Below are 19,159 nucleotides of genomic sequence, written 5' to 3'. Positions count from 1 at the left end.
CATAGGGGCTGGGGTTCGGAATGCCGGAGATATGGCGCCGACCCGAAGTGAAAAGTGCAGTTCCAGTAAAGATCTGGTAAGTCCTAGATGAGCGCTCAGGTAATGTTTTTGCATTCGCTCATCTAATGTCTGTCTTTTTTCCCCATAGGGGCCGGGGTCCGGAAAATGCCTGGAAGCAGCAAGACCCGAAATGAAATGGGAATGACCCAACAGGTAAGTCTTAGAAGGAAACTGAGCTTTTCCTATTCCCTTCCTTCTCTCACCTTGTGTTCTTGTCTTTTTCTCTCTAGGCTCTGGGAAGTGGCTGCGAATCCGGATGATCGCTGCTGAAGATGGAGGTGCCCAAGAAAGGTGAGTGAAATGCAGCGCTGCAGCGATCGGAGCGAAATGCTTTTAAAAATGATGTCTTCCTTTTCAGGATCGTCGGTGAGATGTCTCCGTGATGCAGGTTTAGCAGGTAAGGCCTTCTTCCTCTCCAATTCTCTTCTTATCACCCTTTGCAGGTGTCCCAGGATGCTGACAGGCGTGGCTGAAGTCCAGAAGCAGGAGCTGACACGGTGAGCGTCCAGCTGCTAGGTGCAGAACAACGCGAAGCACGTGTGGCTGTTCGGGTGGGGTTTAAATAGCTTTGGAAAAAGTTCCAGGTATGTATCCTTCCACCGATCAGGTATGTATCCTTCCCCGACCACACCCGGGTGGAAAGTAGTCCCACAGGTAAAGTAGTCCCATTCAGGCCTCAAGAGGGCCTGGATGTAGCAGCATGGTCTGCATCAGGTAAGTGCACATAAAAACACTTGAACACATGTCCAGCTTTATGAGCCTGGCGCCTAAGGCGCCAGGACTGGGGTCCAACATGAGCCTGGCGCCTAAGGCGCCAGGACTGCGTCCAAAGGGACCCAGCTTGGGCCCGCTGGAACTTCCCTGGGGGGAATGATGCCTGCCTCTGGGGTTGCTGGGTCGGACCTGGCTCCTTGGAGGTAGGCATCATGACAGAAACCTCGAAAGAGCCAGAACCCGGTTGCTCCTTGGACGACGAAAGAGTCCTAAACTACTGTGGGCTGAACCAGTAGTAAGGGTGAAGTTCGAATCTTGACCCGACGTCAAATCGTCAAAGGTTCCTCGAGAATAGAGTGATTCCCCGACACTGACAATGAAAAATTAGTTTTGTAGCTCTCGATGACTTTGTCGACCCCATCGGCGCAGACGGCTTCAACACCGAAGCCGAAGGAGGTTTTGACAACACCTTTGAATAAGTCATCACCGCCTTCGACTCCTTCGACTCCCTCGAGGCAAACAGGAAAGGAGCCTTACCTAAATCAGACTTTAAGTCCATGTCCTCTATTTTTTAAGAGGAGGGTGCCTCAGAGGAAGAAGTTTCTCCTTTTGGGGAACAGTTTGCTACCAGAGGTGCTAGAGGAGTTAATCGATCCAAAATCGAAAATGAGACACCTGTGTGACACCCTTCACTCTGCTAGTGGCAGAGACCTGTGTGACACCCTTCACTCTGCTAGTGGCATTGATACGTCACCAGAGCTAGAATTTACAAGACCTGACTCGGCAGAACATGCAGATTCAGGGTACAGGAGTTTGATGAATAGGGTCGTTGCATACATGGGTTGGGGGTAGATCCTCACCCACATTTGATCAGGATGATATGACTGATATCCTGGACCAGGACCCCCAGAAGAACCTAGTTCTCCCTTTCCATAGGGCGCTTCAGAGGTCAGTGGAAAAAAACTCGGAGGCTCCTGAGATTGCTTCTGCGGTTAACTGTAATTTTCCTAAGAAATGCAGAGCTTCTAGTTGTCACCCGGATTATTAAGAGGCATCCCACGCCTGAGAGTCTGTTGATTCAGGCAGCAACTTCAAGACAAACAGCCTATCCATCTATCCCCCCCAGATTGAGGATAAGAAAGTGGATGCTTGCGCCCCTAAAGGTAGCATGGCTCTCAAATCAGCAAATGTCACCTGTACCCTGGCCAGGTTCACCCATACCCTGTGGGACTGCATCACGGGAGCGGCTGATCATATTCTGGAAGGCGAGGAAAGGGAAGGCTTCCTGAATATTATAAAAGATGGCAAGGAGGCAATGGGGGAATGTCTCCAATCTGGACTGGATACTGCTGATAGTATCGGCAGATCCATGGCTGCAAGCACAGTTCTACGCAGATTTGCGTAGTTGAGGAAGTCTGGGTTTGCAGCTGATGTGCAGGCCAGGCTACTCCGCATGCCTTTTGATGGCTTGAGGCTGTTTGGCAGTAAAGCTGATGAAAGCTTAGAAAAACTGCAGACCTCAAAGGCGGCGGCTAAATCTCTTAGCGCCTCTATGCGACAGCCTCAGAAACCTTATTTTGGCTCATCTTCCTGGAGAGGTTGTTCTGTTCGATACTACCTCTTTTGGTAGAGGAAGAGGACGGGCCATACAAAGAGGTAAAAGAAATGTCCTTCGTGGTGGACAAGGAAGAGGTGCGAAACCAGCCTCAAGAATGGCATGTTTGCCCTCAGCCGCTCCTGCAGCCGCCTCCAAGTCACTCTGAGGCCTTATCACACAAGACTCCATGGGAGGCAGAATCTCACAGCATCTGAAAGAATGGCGGGGCATTACTTCAGATGCTTGGGCACTGGAGACAGTAGCTCAAGGTTACTGCCTTCCCTTCATAAAAAGACCTTGGGGCCATCCACCGGGAGCTAATTCTACCAAGGTTCCAGATCCGCTCCTTCTGCAGGAAATAATAACCCTGCTAGAAAGGTGCAATAGAACATGTACCTGTAGCGGAGAGGAACAAGGGTTGGTACTCCCTTTACTTTCTCATTCCAAAGAAGGACGGAGGTTTGAGACCCATCTTGGACTTAAGAAATTTGAACAAGTCCTCAGGAAGGACAAGTTGAAGATGGTAACCCTTTCTCAGATCCTTCAGGCTCTCCAACTCCAAGACTGGTTGGTATCATTGGACCTTCAGGATGCTTCCTATCATGTGGCAATCCATTTCAAGCACAGAAAGTACCTGAGATTCGCGGTTGGCGGTTCTCACTATCAGTTTCGAGTTCTGCCATTCGGGCTGACCCCCGCCCCAAGTGTTTTCACCAAACTGATGGCAGTTGTGGCAGCGAGTCTCAGGAGGGGGGATTCTCGTCTACCCCTACCAGAACGATTGGTTGATCAAAGCGCGTTTTCCCGAACAAACTCAAGATCATCTGTCAATCACCTGTCACTCCCTTCACAGACTGGGCTTCTCCCTCAATTACAAGAAGTTCCACATGATACCATTCCAAAGGCTCCAGTTTATCGAAGCAGTCCTGGATACTTCTCAGGCAAAGCCCTGCCTCCCGAGGTGAGAGCTCTCCACATTCTGCAGATGGTAACAAAGTTCCAAAATGCCCAACATCTGACGGCCTTTGATTTTCTGAGGTTGCTCGGTCTCATGGCATACTGCATCTTTCTGGTGCCAGAGTACTGATTGAGGATGAGATCCCTTCAATGGGCTCTCAGGACTCAGTGGTCCAAATTCTCGGGCAATATGTCGGATCTTCTGCAAGTTCCAGGCAGTGTTGCTCAGAACCTTCTGTGGTGGGCTTGTAAAGACAACATGCACAACGGAGAATCATTTTGGCAACCATGGCCGGAGATGACTGTAGTGACGGACGCCTCAACTACACATCAACCTGTTGGAGCGGAGGGCAGTCAGACTAGCGCTGAAGGCCTTCCTGCCATCTGTACATGGAAAGAATGTCTTGATAATGACAGATAACACGGTGGCCATGTACTACCTCAAACAAGAGAGGAGTAGGGTCACTACCACTGTGCAGAGAGGAAATGCAGCTCTGATTCTGGGCAATATGTGAAGGAATCTGTCGGCAGTTCACCTAGCCGGAGAGCAAAACACGGCGGCAGATGCTCTGAGCAGGCAGAGCAGTGTCCACGAGTGGGAACTAGCTCAGGAAGTCCTTCAAGAGATCTTCATCCTTTGGGGAACCCCTCAAGTGGATCTGTTCGTGACCAGGGTCAAGCGGAAGTGCGAGCAGTACTACTCAAAGGAATTTCCTCCGAGAGGAGCACTAGGAAATGAGTTTGTGGTGGACTGGGAGTTTCCACTTCTGGACGCGTTTCGCCAGTCCCCGTGATTCTTCACGTAATCGGGAGGTTGAGAAAGTTCAGGAGAACCATGATCCTAATTGCCCCGGATTGGGCTGGGAGGATGTGGTACCCGGACCTTCTGCACATGTCCATCTGCCCTCCAATACGTCTTCCACAAAGAGAGGATCTTCTCTCGCAAGAGGAAGGTCTGGTTCTCCATCCAGAGGTCAAGACACTCAAACTTCATGCATGATTTCTGAGAGGTTGAGATACAAGGATTGGGATCTTCCGGATGACGCAATGAAGATTTTGCTTTCGACCAGAAGGCCAGCAACTAAATCCCTGTACCAGTGTCGTTGGAATAAATTCAGTAACTGGTGCAGGCATAAGGATGTGGACCCTTTTTAATGTGGCACCCCAATGGTGCTCTTTTCTATTACATCTAGCCAATCTGGGGCTCCAGATTGGAACAATTAAAGGATATCTGGCTGCGCTGTCCATTTTCAAGCGCTGCTCGGAAGAGGTTTTCTACTTCAAAATTCCATTACTCATTCAATTCCTGAAAGGGCTCACTAATGTATACCCTCCAGTCCCGTTTCATGTCCCGACTTGGGATTTAAATCTTGTACTTAAGTTTCTAACTTGTATACCTTTTTGAGCCTCAGCATTCCTGTCCCTTGAGGCTTCTAACATTAAAAACTGTCCTCCTTTTGGCCTTAACATCAGCACGCAGGGTTAGTGAGTTGCAGGCAAACCTCCGTGCACTACTTTTCACAAAGACAAAGTGGTACCTAAGGTTAAACCTTCTTTCTTACCAAAAGTAGTCTGACTTTCACTTGTCACAAAAAAATCATACTACCAACGTTCTACCCTTCTCCTCATTTGGGCAAAGAAGAGCAGAGGTGTCATACACTGGACCCAAAAAGGGCTCTTAGTTTTTATATATCCAGAATGTCGAAATTGCGTCGGGATGACCAACTCTTTGTGGGTTATACTGGCCATAAATTGGGATTAGCAGTGACAAAACAGACTATATCCCGCTGGATCATTTTGGCTGTAGTTGAGTGCTACAGATTGGTGGAAAGGACCCGCCGGATGGGCTTCAAGCCCATTCCCCTAAGGGGTATGGCTAGTTCCGCGACTCTGAAGAGGGGAGTCCCTGTAGCGGATATTAGTTCAGCCGCAAAATGGGCATCAATGCATACCTTCATCAAGCATTAATGCTTAGATGCTTCTTCCAATGAGGGATTATTTGGTAAGGCGGTACTGCATTCCGTCCATGAGAAAAATAATTAGTACTCCCACCTCCAAAATTACCACTGCTATGGGAGTCTACCATAAGATGAGGAATATGTAGGAGGACACAATCCATTCGAAAAACAAGTTCCTGCCCAACTAACGTTCTTTCGACTGGAAGTTCCTCCCGCGTATTCCTCATCGCCCCTCCCATCCTTCCCCGCAGTATCGTTTGCATTATTTACACTTCTCTCTCAAAGAGTTTTTCAGTCATGAGGCACGCCTGGGTGTTCTTGAATATTTCCTTGGAAAAACAGAACTGAAGCCAACGGGCGCGGCACAAGCTACTTATACTGATGGTGATGTCGACACGGTACGGAGCCCCTTGAGGGACGTCAACGCCACAACCTTGTGCAAAGCACCCTCTGCCGAACATTTTTTCTGAAGCGGCGAAGCTGGCGAGATACGACTATCATAAGATGAGGAATACGTGGGAGGAACGTCCAGTCGAAAGAACGTTACAGTTGGTAAGTAACTTGTTCTGGATTTACATATTTTTATTCCTGTTTGCCTACAGGGAGATATGAAGACTTGAGCTCCTCTGATGAATCCAGCTCAGCCCCAAGAAGACAAAGACCTGCCCGAAAGGCCAAGGGTCCTAGCATTCATGAGGGCCCTCAAGCACTGGCCAAGATAACAGCAGTTGGAACCAGAGTGAAGAGCCCACCACACACTGGTAAGCTGTATGGGTTGTCACCAATCAAAATATTCCTTAAACTGTGTTTTTATATGCATTGGAAAATGACTATACGTCAGCTAAATTTAAGTTTCGACAAATTTAAAATGTTATAGTTAAATGTCACTAACTATAGTTCCCGTGACTTGGCCAATTGTACTCTTGTACAATGGGGTGGAGTGAGAAGTAGTGGTTCATTTACACACTTTGCACGCAACTGGCAAAGAGACTCTGTTTCGAAGGAGTGTAGTGTGTTCAGGTGGTTTGTTAGTACAGTTTTTCTGAAGTCCAAGGAAGGGCTTAGTAAAACCATTCAACTGAGACAGTACAAGACTCCACTCTTGGTATAAGACTGTACCACCTGAGCATATGGTAGCGTAGACAGAGCAGCCAGGCTTATTTTAGGAGGGAGAGAAGACTGTAGAATCGGTACAACGAAATTGTAGTACACATATGGTCCAAAGAAACTCTGAAACGCTATGTATTATAAAAATAAAGGGTGTATTTAAATACAAGTAGACCAAGGTGCATCTTGGGGTAAATCTGTACTTTCACAGATCATATAAACACATTACGAAACACACTATGCTTTAAAGTACACAGACAAAGCATAGACCTTGTTCAGAACACTAACTGCATTTCTCGGTAACTGAGACCTTAGTATACACGTTTAATATAGGGGACACCCATTCATGGGGAGTAAAAACCATTAGTTACTTTTAGATTACTTTCTGTAATGCAATGGTAGTTACTCTCTGTAATATATAGGTAGTTGACCCTGTCAGTTATGCAGTGACGCTCAGCAAAGAAATCACATAATCAACCAACCCTGTTAGCAGGATACTTTTCTGAATAGTGAAACACAGATTCAAGGAACAGTATATACCTATAACTACTTTAAGGATAAAACAATTCTTCTAGGTGAGTAAGACCTTTCCGGTGTAATGTACAACTACAGTTGCTTTTCAGCTCAGTGGAACACAATCTAAGATTAGCAAGAGCTCTTCAACTTATTTCAGGATGCACATAGCTAACCCAAGGTAAGTAAAACCTATATACTTTGCAAAGGAGCTACCAGCAACTTAAAGGTAGGTATCAACCTAAGACTGTTTTAGCACCTGTATAAAACAGACCATGTTATTCCGAAAATAGGAGGCTACTGTAAAACAATGAAGACGCACCAGTCACGAGGAACAAAGGTATAAACACCAGTTTATTCACACTCTAGTGTGGACTGACTTTTACAAATGCACGGCATACAAGCATAGGAAAAGTGAGCAAAAAACATGTGGGCATACAGGTGTTTTATACATCTTTACAATACCATGACAGATTTGGGCTAGCTCATCACGTGATAATGACTTGTGATCTACATAGCTATGAACGTGGCAATTTACCATAGCAACAGGTGCTCGACCACTCTGTCATCCTACATCTGGGAAGCGAAGCAGACGAGTGTAGGAGGATATTGTGTTCTTCAGTACAAGGTAACATTTCCCACGCTACTTTGTTTGTGCTAGGCTAAAAGGTCAGTTTGTATGTTTACTCGGCAGTTTGATCATCTTAGAAAGCGGAATATGCTGTAAATCGTGCTTCGCTTTAATTGTCTGGATTGCACGTTCACAATTAGCTGCAGAAAACATGACAGTCCAGGAAGACAGAAGGTCACCAAATTTACAGATTAGCTATGTTGGTGCCAGTGCTTAAAGGTTCTCTGTTGCTCAGTGATTTTAGCATTCCTGTATGGGGGTATGTTTTAGGGAAGCTTCCGAAGCGGTGACTTTGTGAGCTTTCACCGCGTTTAGAATGAAAACTTGGAAATGAGAGCAAAGCAGCCTAGATGGTGTTTTTTCGGAAACCGCGATGGTGCGGTTCAATGTGTATGTGCTTAGGCCAACATTATAATGCAAGATATATCTACTTTTACAACCAGGGAAAGCAAAACCCAATTTATGAATGACTTAATGTTATTGTAGGTAGGTCAAACCCAAGGCAGACGTATTGTAATCGGGCTATACAGCAAGTAAGGGGAAGCAAGACCCAGTTGAGAAACGTATACACCTATTCTCTGAAAGAAATAGTTAGTGAAGCCAACAGCATTACTTTTGGGAAAGAGGCACATCCAATTCACAGGTGAGTAAATGAGCCTTATATATACTTTTCAGAATGGCACAACACACATTCAAGGTAAGTGAGCACTTTTGTAACTTCTCGCTCTGAGTTAGTTACCGATGAACTTTTTCACAAGTAAGTACTTTTCAAGACCGGGTCCTTTACTTATCCAGTCCTTCCCTTTTCTATTGCATGAGTTCACTCAGAGGCAGAAGAGGAACCCTAGTGGTCTAGGTGCCAGCTGTAGGCAGGGCGATATAGGGTTCTGTTGCAAGCGAAAGTCAGAGTTCCAGTGGAAGACTGAAGACTGTTCAAACAAGTAGGTACTCAACTTTAAAGTTAGTTGAGGATCCAGGGACTTCAGAGAAGACACCCTAGGAGGATTCCAGCAGTGGGTCTGGGTGAACTGGATGACAGGACTCCCAAACACAGAAAACACCCCAAAGCTTTACAGAAATCACACAGGCTTAAGGTAATTAAATACTCCAGCCAACACAGTACTGAAGAAGAGTTGTAGCAGGAAGATTTTAGTATCTGCAGCCAAAAACACAGTCAATGGATTCCTTTGTCATGAAGACGGAAGACAGGACTTTGGAAGGGATTTTGCAGCAGGGATCAACTGAGAAGGCTCCAGGCAAGTGTTTACTCACAGTGGTTTTGGTGCCCTTTTTCAGGAGCCAGACGAAGACTGAATATCGCTGGTCGGATTCTCATTGTTGCAAGGTCCAGCACTCCGATGAGGGGACTTCTAGAGCTCAAATCGTATCTCTAGAGTTCCAGCAAGATGCCACCAAAGCTTTAGCTCGATTCGGAAGACCATGCACCACACAATGGCTCGAGGTCCCAGGGTATTGGGGTATTGCATCCCACAAGGTCGCAGCACGAGGTTGGATGGCTCAAAATGCCGGTCTTCTGGAGTCTAGTGGATCTCGCCAGGCCCTGGGTCGTGGTCATCGTTTTCGGGTTGCCCAGGTCGATTCGAAGGCAGGGTTACAGCAGACTCCAGTTACACAGCAGGCTCTCTGGTCGTTGGAAATCGCCACGCCCGTTGTTTCTTTATCTATTGTTTCGGTTTCAGCTCCAGTGGTTGACTTGTCTGCAGTTTCCAGGTTCTGAGTATTTATCAGGAACTACAGCACAACTTCTGCATTCTCTCCCTGCATTTTAAAGCACAGGGCAGTTGGCTGTCCAGTATGGATAGCCAGCCCCCACTGTGAGTTGTTTCCTTTCAGGAAAGGAAGACAAAGGGCTGCATAGTTTTGGACTCCTCCCTCGATTTCTGCCTTTCCAGACACTCTGGAGCCTGGGCAGGGAATCGAAAGTATTCCCGCTGAAGACAAAATGGCCACTGAGGTCGTTCTCGCCTAGAATGGTTGGGGAAAATCTCAAACAGCAAGCAAACAAGAAATGGTGTAAAAAGGAGTCCACCATTTCAGAAAAAAGGTGGCTGAATTAAAGGCCTGCAAGTAATAGACTAAAATTCGTAAAGGTAAAACTCCCAATTGTAACAAAATGTTACCAGGTAAGTAAGAAAGAGGATACATTGCATCCCCCAGCACCCCCTATAAGGTGGGATGTGCTGACTCACTATTTAAAATGTAAAGGGGTATGAAAATCTCTTACTACTTGGAAACTGTAGTTCACCCAAGTACATCAAAGATAAATTAACAGGAGAGCCCAAAGAGGCAAACCAGCCTAAGCCCAAAAGTTGTGGGAAACTATAACTTCAACTGTACACTATGGAGACATAAAATGGTCACCCATAAAAAGAGTAGAAGAATAGGTGAGAGGGGAACAAGATTCCCCTTCACCTAGGGACAAGGTAAAATAGTTATACCCGTCAAAGCAAAATGTTCTGGGGTTGACACAGGTCAGGAAGATTTATCATTGATAAGAAAATCTTACCTAACATCCGTCATGAATATCCTACGCCCTGTTTATTGTATGCTGGTACATTCCTATACTTGGGCACAGAGGCAATCCTTAAGCTTTCCTTCCCTTACCTAACTTGGTGATAGTTGTGCTTGTGCAATCAAGGCCAACGTTTTAGAGAACAAGGGGTGGTACCAGCATATAGGATTTCATAATTTTTGCTTGAATATAAAAATGGCCACAGCGAGGGAATATGAAAAATACTTTACACCATCATTAAACTTAAAAAGGTTGTTTTGCTGCAGTTATTTAGGTCCAGAAAGTCTCTTGGAGCATTCTTGTATAATTAACTTACTTGTTAATGACTAACTGCAGTGTCAAAGGTCAACCGAAATTCTTTATACGCCAGGGACACCTTAGCACTTGCATTGGATCAACGGTTATGCTGTTTCACATAGGGACTAATCGAAGAGACTGACTGCCTTCCAATTGGCTGTGGATGACACTGGGCCTGATGCTGTACGCCCACCTCTAGTAGTATTGGACCCTCTGTTAAAGACCAAACTTGTTTCCGGTAATCAGTCACTTGCTTTTCCGAACTCCGTCATCAGAACTGCATGGCCGGGTATCTTTACTAATAGCGAGCATGGCTTTAAAAATACTTTTAAAATCCAAGGTACATGCTACAGATCGACTCTCTGAACTTCAGAGGAGTACAGAAAAGGTACATTCCCCCCAAAGTCACTTTAGGAGACATTCAAGGTAAAGTTGCATAATCGGCCTGCCACGATGTATGGGGAAAATTTCAGTATCTGTTACCCCACAGGTGCTAATTCAGTGGTAAACTACCTTGGGGAGTACCAGAGTAGACCCAGTAAAGAAATAGAGGTTGGTTCGAGTCCCAGGAGCACCAGCAGGAAGACTACCCCAATGTTCAACTTGAAATGCGATAAATGCCAGCTTTGGAAATGCCTTTACTGCGGGCCAGAGGAACCCCACCTACTTAAGGACCTGCCAGAACGCTGCTTCCCTCTCTTACTGCTTTGTTCTGCCACTTGGGTAAGCTGGTTTGCTGAAGGTTTTTTTCCAGCTGATTAAAGGTTTTTGCCATTACCTGTCCGTACTTGCTGGGTACAGTGGTTTGGACATATTCCGGTTTCAGTTTCATGCCTCTAGACGTCCAGTTTGGGTTTCCTGAAGGCTCCTGCTGCCACCCCACATCTGCTGTATCCGGCTTTCCATTCCGGAACCATTTTCTGGGCTGTTTACTGTTGCATCCCACCATTTACTGGCATCATCGTTCGCTTGGCTGTGGGTTGCTGCTATTGCCTAGAGTGCCGAGATGCCAACACCCTGATTGATCTAATGCTTGGGGTGTCCGAATCCTCAGTCTTCCCTGAGTCGTCCTCACTGGATTTTTTACTCCAGTCTTGAAGTCAATGTCCTGGAAAGGCTGTTTGCTTCTTTTCTGAGTCATGATGGTTGTTTGCTTAGAGTCAAAGCCCCTTGGCACCGGATCTTGTACTCCGCACCTGAGAAAGAAGCCTGTACTTACCCAAGTTGTTTTGCTCTGTTGGAGCCGTCTTCATCAACATTACCGATGTTGAGTACTTTTGGGAAAGTGTTGGATAATGCATTTAATTAAAATATCAAACACTGTCGTTTTTTCATTCGTTCTAAAGACTACATACCATTGAGTACTTGCCTCTTGGTCCTGGGGTGGGTGATTATAAAAGATATTCACCTTCAGGCGGGTGAGGGGGTCTGTTAAATCATTGGTCTAGATTCTTTGGAGGTGAGTCTCACAGCATTTCCCATTGACTCATTAGGGGTCATCAAGCTCTGCTGCGTCGTCCTCTGGGGCTTCTGGTTCATCCTCCGCCACTGTATCTCTTGATTGGGATCTCCTCTGGTTATCCCTGGGTTCATTTGCCATGGAATCCACACCTGTTGGATAGAACAGACTTGGCTCCATTAAAGCAGATGGTCCACTGACTTGATCCAATTGATTCCTATGGAACGTTCTACCTGCTCTGATATTCTTGTTAAGTGACTCTAGGGGTACTTAACCTGTCCCTGGAAATGTTTCCTCTACCCGCATTGGGTTCAGTGAGCTCTGGACCATGAAGTAGAACTTTGACTTGCCCCTTATTTTTAGTCCTTGTGTTAGAAATGAAACCCTTGAAACAATGGCTAGTCATCTGCATCCTAATGCTGACCTGTCAACTCTAATCTTTCCCTAAATCTCCAAGCACAAATTCTATTTTTTGACAAAAGGAAGTCAAAAGGATGCTCGTCAGGATGTCTAAAAGTACAGAACAGTTCTCTATCCAGAATCTGACTCTAACCTAACCACTTTCCCTATCTTACAAAAAAAAACCACACACAAAACAAAGAATGATTTTGTGGAACTCTCGAAGGGATGGTTGCTGGCTTCTGACCCCAACCCTGTCCCTTTTTAGTAAAGGCCTTTGCCCATTGTTTAAGAAAGACCGTTCTTAGTGGGGTGGAAGGTTGTTCAGATGTCCACGTCTTGGTCTCTCCCCACTCTGGGATTCTTGGTCGTTCATCCTCCCCACTCTGGGGTTCATTCAGACTCCTGCCCCACTTTGGGATGTTCACTTCTCCCTTGCCACTCTGGGGTGTTGCCAGGCTCTCCCCACTCTGTGGCTTCCTCACTCTCGGCATACTCTGGGTGTGGGGCGCTTCCCCTCCTTGCTCACAGGCTCTGTGGAATGCATCTGCCCTTTATCTTTTTCCCGCCTCCCTCTACAGTTGAGCTACTGCGTACCTTACTACCTCAAGTGATGCTTTTCGCCTCACACCGACTTTGCTGCTCTAGGTGCAGTTGGGCTCCACAGGGCCTGCTCGGCCTCCTCCTTGATTGGCTGTTCCAGGGATGCTTCACCAGTGGGCTGGTTCACTTGTCTCTCCTTAGTGTTCATAGGAGATTGGACATACCTAGGGTCAAAAGCCAAGTTCGCCATTGTTTAATGCAAAACCGAAGGTGATGGCTGGAAGGTTTTGAATCGATCATAACCACTGGCACAGTTCTGGGCAACACTGCAGACCATTGTTGTTCAGCATGCTAAACCCTTACAGTAGGAGAAAGACCATATGCAAATTAGACTTGGCCCCTCCCTGAAAGGGGCAGTCCAACCCGCAACTGCTAGATCACAGCCCTTCGGCACAAGACCACAATGTTGGGGAGAATTTTCAGTTTCTGTACCAATTCCCTTTAACGAGAGACCCCGAGCACTTTTGCTGAACTCTGGACTTTTTATTTTTTATTTTAATCTCCTGAGTGAGTGGAACTTATTGCCACTCACTCATTCTTTTTCTCTGACTGGGATTTTTATTTTTTCAGTTTTATGGTGTCTGGTAAACTCCATATGTTTAATACAGGCATTCACTTTTTGCTTTGATGCCCAGCACCATATGTGCAGTATCACTGAAAAGTCACTTGGACTTCTTATGTTTAAATACATTTATTGTGAGAACTACGTTTCCAAAGACTAGTAAGATAACTTTGATCTTACTTACTTTTTCTTTTGTGGGCCCAGCACACACCACCTTATGTGGGGTGCTGGGGTGGTTATGTAATAACTCCTTCTCCACTCCTCATGTAACTTTTCGTTACAACTGACTAACTTAAATGGCTGGTGGCAGTGGTTACTTTTTACTACCTTTTGTGCAGTGTTACTGGCAGGCTGATTTCTCAGCTGCAGTACAGCACCCATGGGTGACCATTTTCCCAAAATGGCCTCTGCCTCTGCTATGCCATTTGTCGATTCAGTTCCTTCTGGGCTTTTCTTCTATCCTTTAGAATAGATTTGAGTCCTTTGTGAGTTTTGCCTTTGGCAGGCTTTAGCCCCGATGCCCGCCCAAGCTCCAGTGTGTCTGGGAAGGCGAGAAGTGAGGGAGGAGCCCGAAACTCCACTGTCCCTTGTCTGTAGGTATGCCTGGCTGAAACCAGTTCTAACTGGGCGGCTGGCTGCCCTGGAGAACAGCCAACCCCCTGGTGATTTGACCGCTCCAAGTGTGTAAATGGCTGGCATCCAGCATAAAAGGCAAGGATTTTTGGACTACAGACAGCCGACCACTGGAACAAGGAATCTGAAGCAGAAGACGAGCAGAGACTCCAGCAGCACCTTCCTGGACCGCAAAAGCACCAGTAAAGTCTTGCAGCTGTGCCAACGCCGTTTTCACATCGGGGGAAGACCCGCCAAGGACGACTTCCTCCCTTAGGCTGGTGGGACAAACTAGCCTCAAGACCGTCATTTTGGGCCGTCCCCCGAATTGCTGTGACTTTCCTAAGCTGCAGAATCCCAGTAACCGGGGTACCTGAACCATTATCGAGTGCATCGTCTTCTGAAGATTGAATCTGGCTGAAACTTTGCAGGCATCTGTGTGGACCTCCAGAGAGAGGACTTCAACAAAAGCCCCCTCACCAGAGTTGAGTACCGAGTAATCAAAGAAAATCTGACCAGCAATATTCTTTTATTCTTGGCGCCAAAGGAAAGTTGCCAAAACCACAAAGGGCTGCTGGCTTGAGCTGAATCTATTGCTTCCTTCTCCCTAGTGCTGCCGCAGAAGCCCGCCGCAGGTCCCCGCTTTCGCCACCATGACCAAGGAGCAGGAATCTGTCTGCAACGTTGCACCTAGAAGGAACCAGTCTACAATTTCTTATTCACTTTCAAGGTACTGTGGGTCTTGTGTTGTAATTACCTTGTGTCATTTTCGGTGCTTCCTGGCTTGGAAAGTGCTATTTTCTTCAATTGAGAGTTGACTTGAAATCCTTTTGTGCAGGACTTGCAGCTTGTGCACTATCAAGTAGGCTCCCCTTGAGCTCCTGTGTTTCTTCCAGAACCACTGGCTGGTTAACTAACTTTTCATCTGAGGATCTTTGTCAGAACTGGAACTGTCCATTTGACTTTGGCAGTCCTGGTTTCCCAAAGGTCCATCTTCTGATCCTATTGGCTTTGGCAATGCTGGTTCCGACCATAGCTTTTAATTGTGAACACTTTTATTGCTAGGAAACAGACTGCCTATACCCCATGGGGAGAGTGTATTTGTTGTTTGCAGTTGCTGGTTGTGTTCTGCCTAACTTTGAAACTTTCCCTCCCATCTGTTTTGCAAAGGATATATATATATATATATATCTTTACTAATACAATTATTAATTACATATTACTCGCTCTGTGTGCTGGATATGTAAAGCATAGAAAAAGTTACTCACCTGCATTATTGTTTCTTATATTGATTCCATTTCACATTGAATCTTATTTGTAGTTGCTGCATTTTAGATTTACTTATGTGCCTTGTGTGGATGTAAATCCATATATTTTAATTTAACTTTAAGTGAGCGTTTCCTTGGATACCTGTGTGCACTGATTTCATTGTACTGCTCTACAGCTCACAGAACTCCCTCCTAAAATCAGGCTGGCTGCTCAGCCACTCTACCGACTTGTGTAGTACAGGGCTATGTTTTTGGGTCCCTAATACCAAGAGAAGTCCCACAGCAGTAGCACTTTAGAAAAACGTACCTAATGCACAAACCTCCCCAGATATTTTCGGCCTCATTAGGCATCAGTGGGTCTGTAGACCCAGCAGGCTCGGGACAACATGTCTGGGCATACCATCCCACTGGCAAAGCTCTGGGCATCCCTCCAGACCATAGTTTTTCAGCCTGGTAAACAATTACATTTGGCCTAAACATTTCTGGAGATGCTTGTGGTCTTGTGCAGAAGGGATGTGACCAAGCAGTTCGGGCTAGACTGCCTCTTTTGGGGTGGAGCCAAGCCTGATTTGCATATGGTCTTACCCCTTCTGTAATGGCTTGACTGGTGAAGAACAGTGGTCTGGAGGGTTGCCCAGAGCAATGCCACAGGTTAAGATTCATTTTACACTTCGAATGGATTGTGTCCTCCCATTTTATGATAAATATCTGTCCAGCTTTTATTTGGATTTTATTTTCGACAGAGGGCACTGTATGCAGTGTCGAGTCGATGTCCCTCGAGGGCCTCAGTTCGACGGTCGTCCTACTCAGTACAAGTAGGCTTACTACTTGCCTTCACTTCTGTTTTTCCGAGCTAATGCTTCAAGTGAATTACGGCTCCCTCCAGTGAAAGATTTTCGTTAGAAAATGTCTTCTTCGACGACCAAGTCTGGTTTCAAAATTGGCCAGGACTGCAGGTCGAAAATGTCGATCACCGACCCCGACCACGTGTGTCTGTGGTGTCTGGCCTCTGGGCACCGTACTGCCGACTGTGGCTCCTTTCAGGCGATGACCGAGAAGGCTCTCGGGGAGAGTAGAGGTAAACTGACGGTGGTGAGGTTAGCGTTGAAGTCTCCTTCGAAGAGGGAGAAAAAGACTGAGTCCAGGGATTTTTCCCGATACAAAAAATCTAAAAGGTCCCAATCGATGAGTCGGTCGTACCACTCTTCGTCATCTTCCCCTAAGAAGGCACGTCATAGGTCACCTTCGACCTCCAGTGATTCCTTGTCTGAGGTAATCGGGTGTCTTACAAAATTCCGATTCCCCTGCAAGTGGGACGCATTTTGGTAGTCAAATGATGCAACTCTTCGAGAATGCGGCCTCGACACCCTCGCATGAAAAGCAAGAGACATGCCCCAGTCACTCCGCATAAGGGCTAGGGGAAGTCTAAGAATAAATCTTCGAAGCCAAGCTTAAAGCCGTCATCAAACCGAGAAAGTTCTCGATCTGATGAAAAATCGTCCAGAGCTTCGAGTCGAGAACCAAGGCAGCTATGGTTCCGTCGAAGAAGGCCAAGGCGTCAAACTTCGAGGTCTTGGCCGACCCCCGTCGGCATTGAAGCCGTCGACACCGAAATAGAAGTCAACGCTGACTAAATCGAAACACATTTCTACGCCGTCTTCGGCTACCTCGACATTGTCAAAGCCGCTAACAGTCCAAGACGAGGTTTACAAGACTATTTTAAGTCTGTCAGCTATATAGGAGGAAGATCAACCCTCTGATGACAATACACCACCTTTTGGTCTACAGTTTGGCACCCCCAATGTTCCATAGGAACTTGTATCTGACGAGTCCAGGCTAAGAGATTTATATGATAATATCCAGTCAGCCAGTGATTTGGATAGCTTGCCAGAATTAGTTTGGCAGGCCTGACCCCTCTGAGCGTGCTGACTCATCAGACAGAAAACTTATGGGGAAGGTTAGTGAACTTATGGGATGGAGTCCATCTTTTGAGCAAGATGATATGATTGACATCTTGAACAAGGGTCCCCAGAAAGAAGTTCACCTTTCCACATGGCAGTACAGAAAAGAGTCTTTTGAAACTGGGAGAACCCGGAAACTGCGGCTGCAGTAAATAAACTTTGCAAGGAAGTACAGACATTCCAGCAGCGACACAGAATATATTACATTAGCATCCCACACCTGAAAGCTTGGTGGTTCACGCGTCTACGTCTACCAGACATTCAGCTTACCCATCCATCCCTCCCTCCCGACAGGGATGACAGTGGATGCCTGGGCACGAAAGGTTTTCACTGCGGGTAGTATGGCTTTGAAATCCACTAATGTGACTTTCACATGGTCTAGATTTACGTTTACCCTGTGGGACTGTGTGGCTATGGCAGCTGAACACATCCCGGAAGGCAATCATCAAGGATAGTAAGGAGGCTATGGGTGAATTCCTCAGTCAGGTTTGGATACTGCAGATCCATGGCTGCTAGCACAGTGTTTCGCAGATTTGCTTGGTTGAGAAAGTTGGGGTTTTCTTCAGATGAGCAGGCAAGACTACTCAACATGCCCTTTGTCGGCACGAGGTTGTTTACCAGCAAGGCGGAGGAGAGTTTGGAGAAGCTGTAGACCTCAAAGGCGGCGGCTAAATCCCTTACCGCCGCCATTAGACAGCCTCAACAACCCCATTCAGACTCCTTTTCTTGCAGGGGTAATTCCTTTCGATTCTACTCAATTGGAAGAGGACAAGCCGGTCAAAGGGGTCAGAGGATTCCCTCGTGGTGGACGAGGGAGAGGTGCAAAGTCAGCCCAAGCAGCAGCAATTTTACCTTCAGACGCTTCTTCAGCTGCCTCTAAACCACTCGGAGATCTTGACCCACAAGACCCCGTGGGAGGCAGACTTTCTCAGTATCTGAACGAATGGAGGGGCATTACTTCAAATGCTTGGGCATTGGAAACTGTGGCCCAATTTTACTGCCTAACTTAAAAAAAAAAAATAAAAAAAAAAGCCCCAGGATCATCCACCGGGATACAACTGTCAATTCCGGATCCGCTCCTTGTGCAGGAAATCTTGACCCTGCTAGAGAAGGGTGCAATAGAACATGTACCTGTAGCGGAGAGGAACAAGGGTTGGAGGACGGAGGATTGAGACCCATCTTGGACTTAAGAAACGTGAACAGGTTCCTCAGGAAGCACAAGTTCAAAATGGTTACCCTTTCTCAGATCCTTCAGGCACTCCAACTCCAAGACTGGTTGGGATCATTGGACCTTCAGGATGCTTACTTTCATGTGCCAATCCATCTCGAGCACAGAAAGTACCTGAGGTTCGCAGTTTAGAGTTCTGCCATTTGGCCTGACCTCCGCCCTGAGGGTTTTCACCAAGTTAATGGCGGTGGTGGCAGTGAGTCTCAGGAAAGGGGAATTCATGTCTACCCCTACGTGGATGATTGGCTGATCAGGGCTTGTTCACGGGAGCAAGCCCGGGAACATCTCAGCGTAACCTGCCATCCGCTCCACAGACTGGGCTTCTCCCTCAGTTACAAGAATTCCCACATGATACAATCCCAAAGACTCAAATTTATTGGAGCAGTCCTGCATACTTCCTCAGGGAAAGCCTCGCCACCCGAGGTGAGAGCTCAACACATTCTGCTAATGGGTACCAAATTCCAGAATGCTCAGCATCTTCCAGCCTTCGATTTTCTGAGGTTGCTCGGTCTCATTGCATCCTACATTTCCCAGGTGCCAGAGGCTCGCCTGAGAATGAGATCCCTCCAATGGGCTCTCAGGACTCTGTGGTCCCAGTTCTCAGGCAAGATGTCGGACCACCTGCAACTTCCAGGTAGTGTTGCTCAGAACCTTCTGTGGTGGGCTTGCAAAGACAACATTTTCAAGGGAGAATCTTTTT

The 19,159-nt window shown here is 46.6% G+C and overlaps 1 protein-coding gene across 4 annotated transcripts in view; it reads left to right on the top strand.

Annotated features, from left to right (window-relative positions):
• ANKS3 (ankyrin repeat and sterile alpha motif domain containing 3) overlaps positions 1-19,159 on the top strand; it is a 590,125-nt gene that overhangs the window by 176,121 nt on the left and 394,845 nt on the right. For all 4 annotated transcript variants that reach the window (XM_069646876.1, XM_069646875.1, XM_069646877.1 and 1 more), the window contains one exon: positions 5,889-6,047. In XM_069646876.1, coding sequence (XP_069502977.1) covers positions 5,889-6,047 — 159 coding nt within the window. The remainder of the gene's footprint in view (positions 1-5,888; positions 6,048-19,159) is intronic.

Source organism: Ambystoma mexicanum, chromosome 2q (genome assembly GCF_040938575.1).
Source record: "Ambystoma mexicanum isolate Mex_15411 chromosome 2q, UKY_AmexF1_1, whole genome shotgun sequence".
Classification (NCBI taxonomy): Eukaryota; Metazoa; Chordata; class Amphibia; order Caudata; family Ambystomatidae; genus Ambystoma; species Ambystoma mexicanum.
Note: the sequence above shows the minus strand (reverse complement) of the source record. Positions and strands in the feature narration are given on the sequence as shown.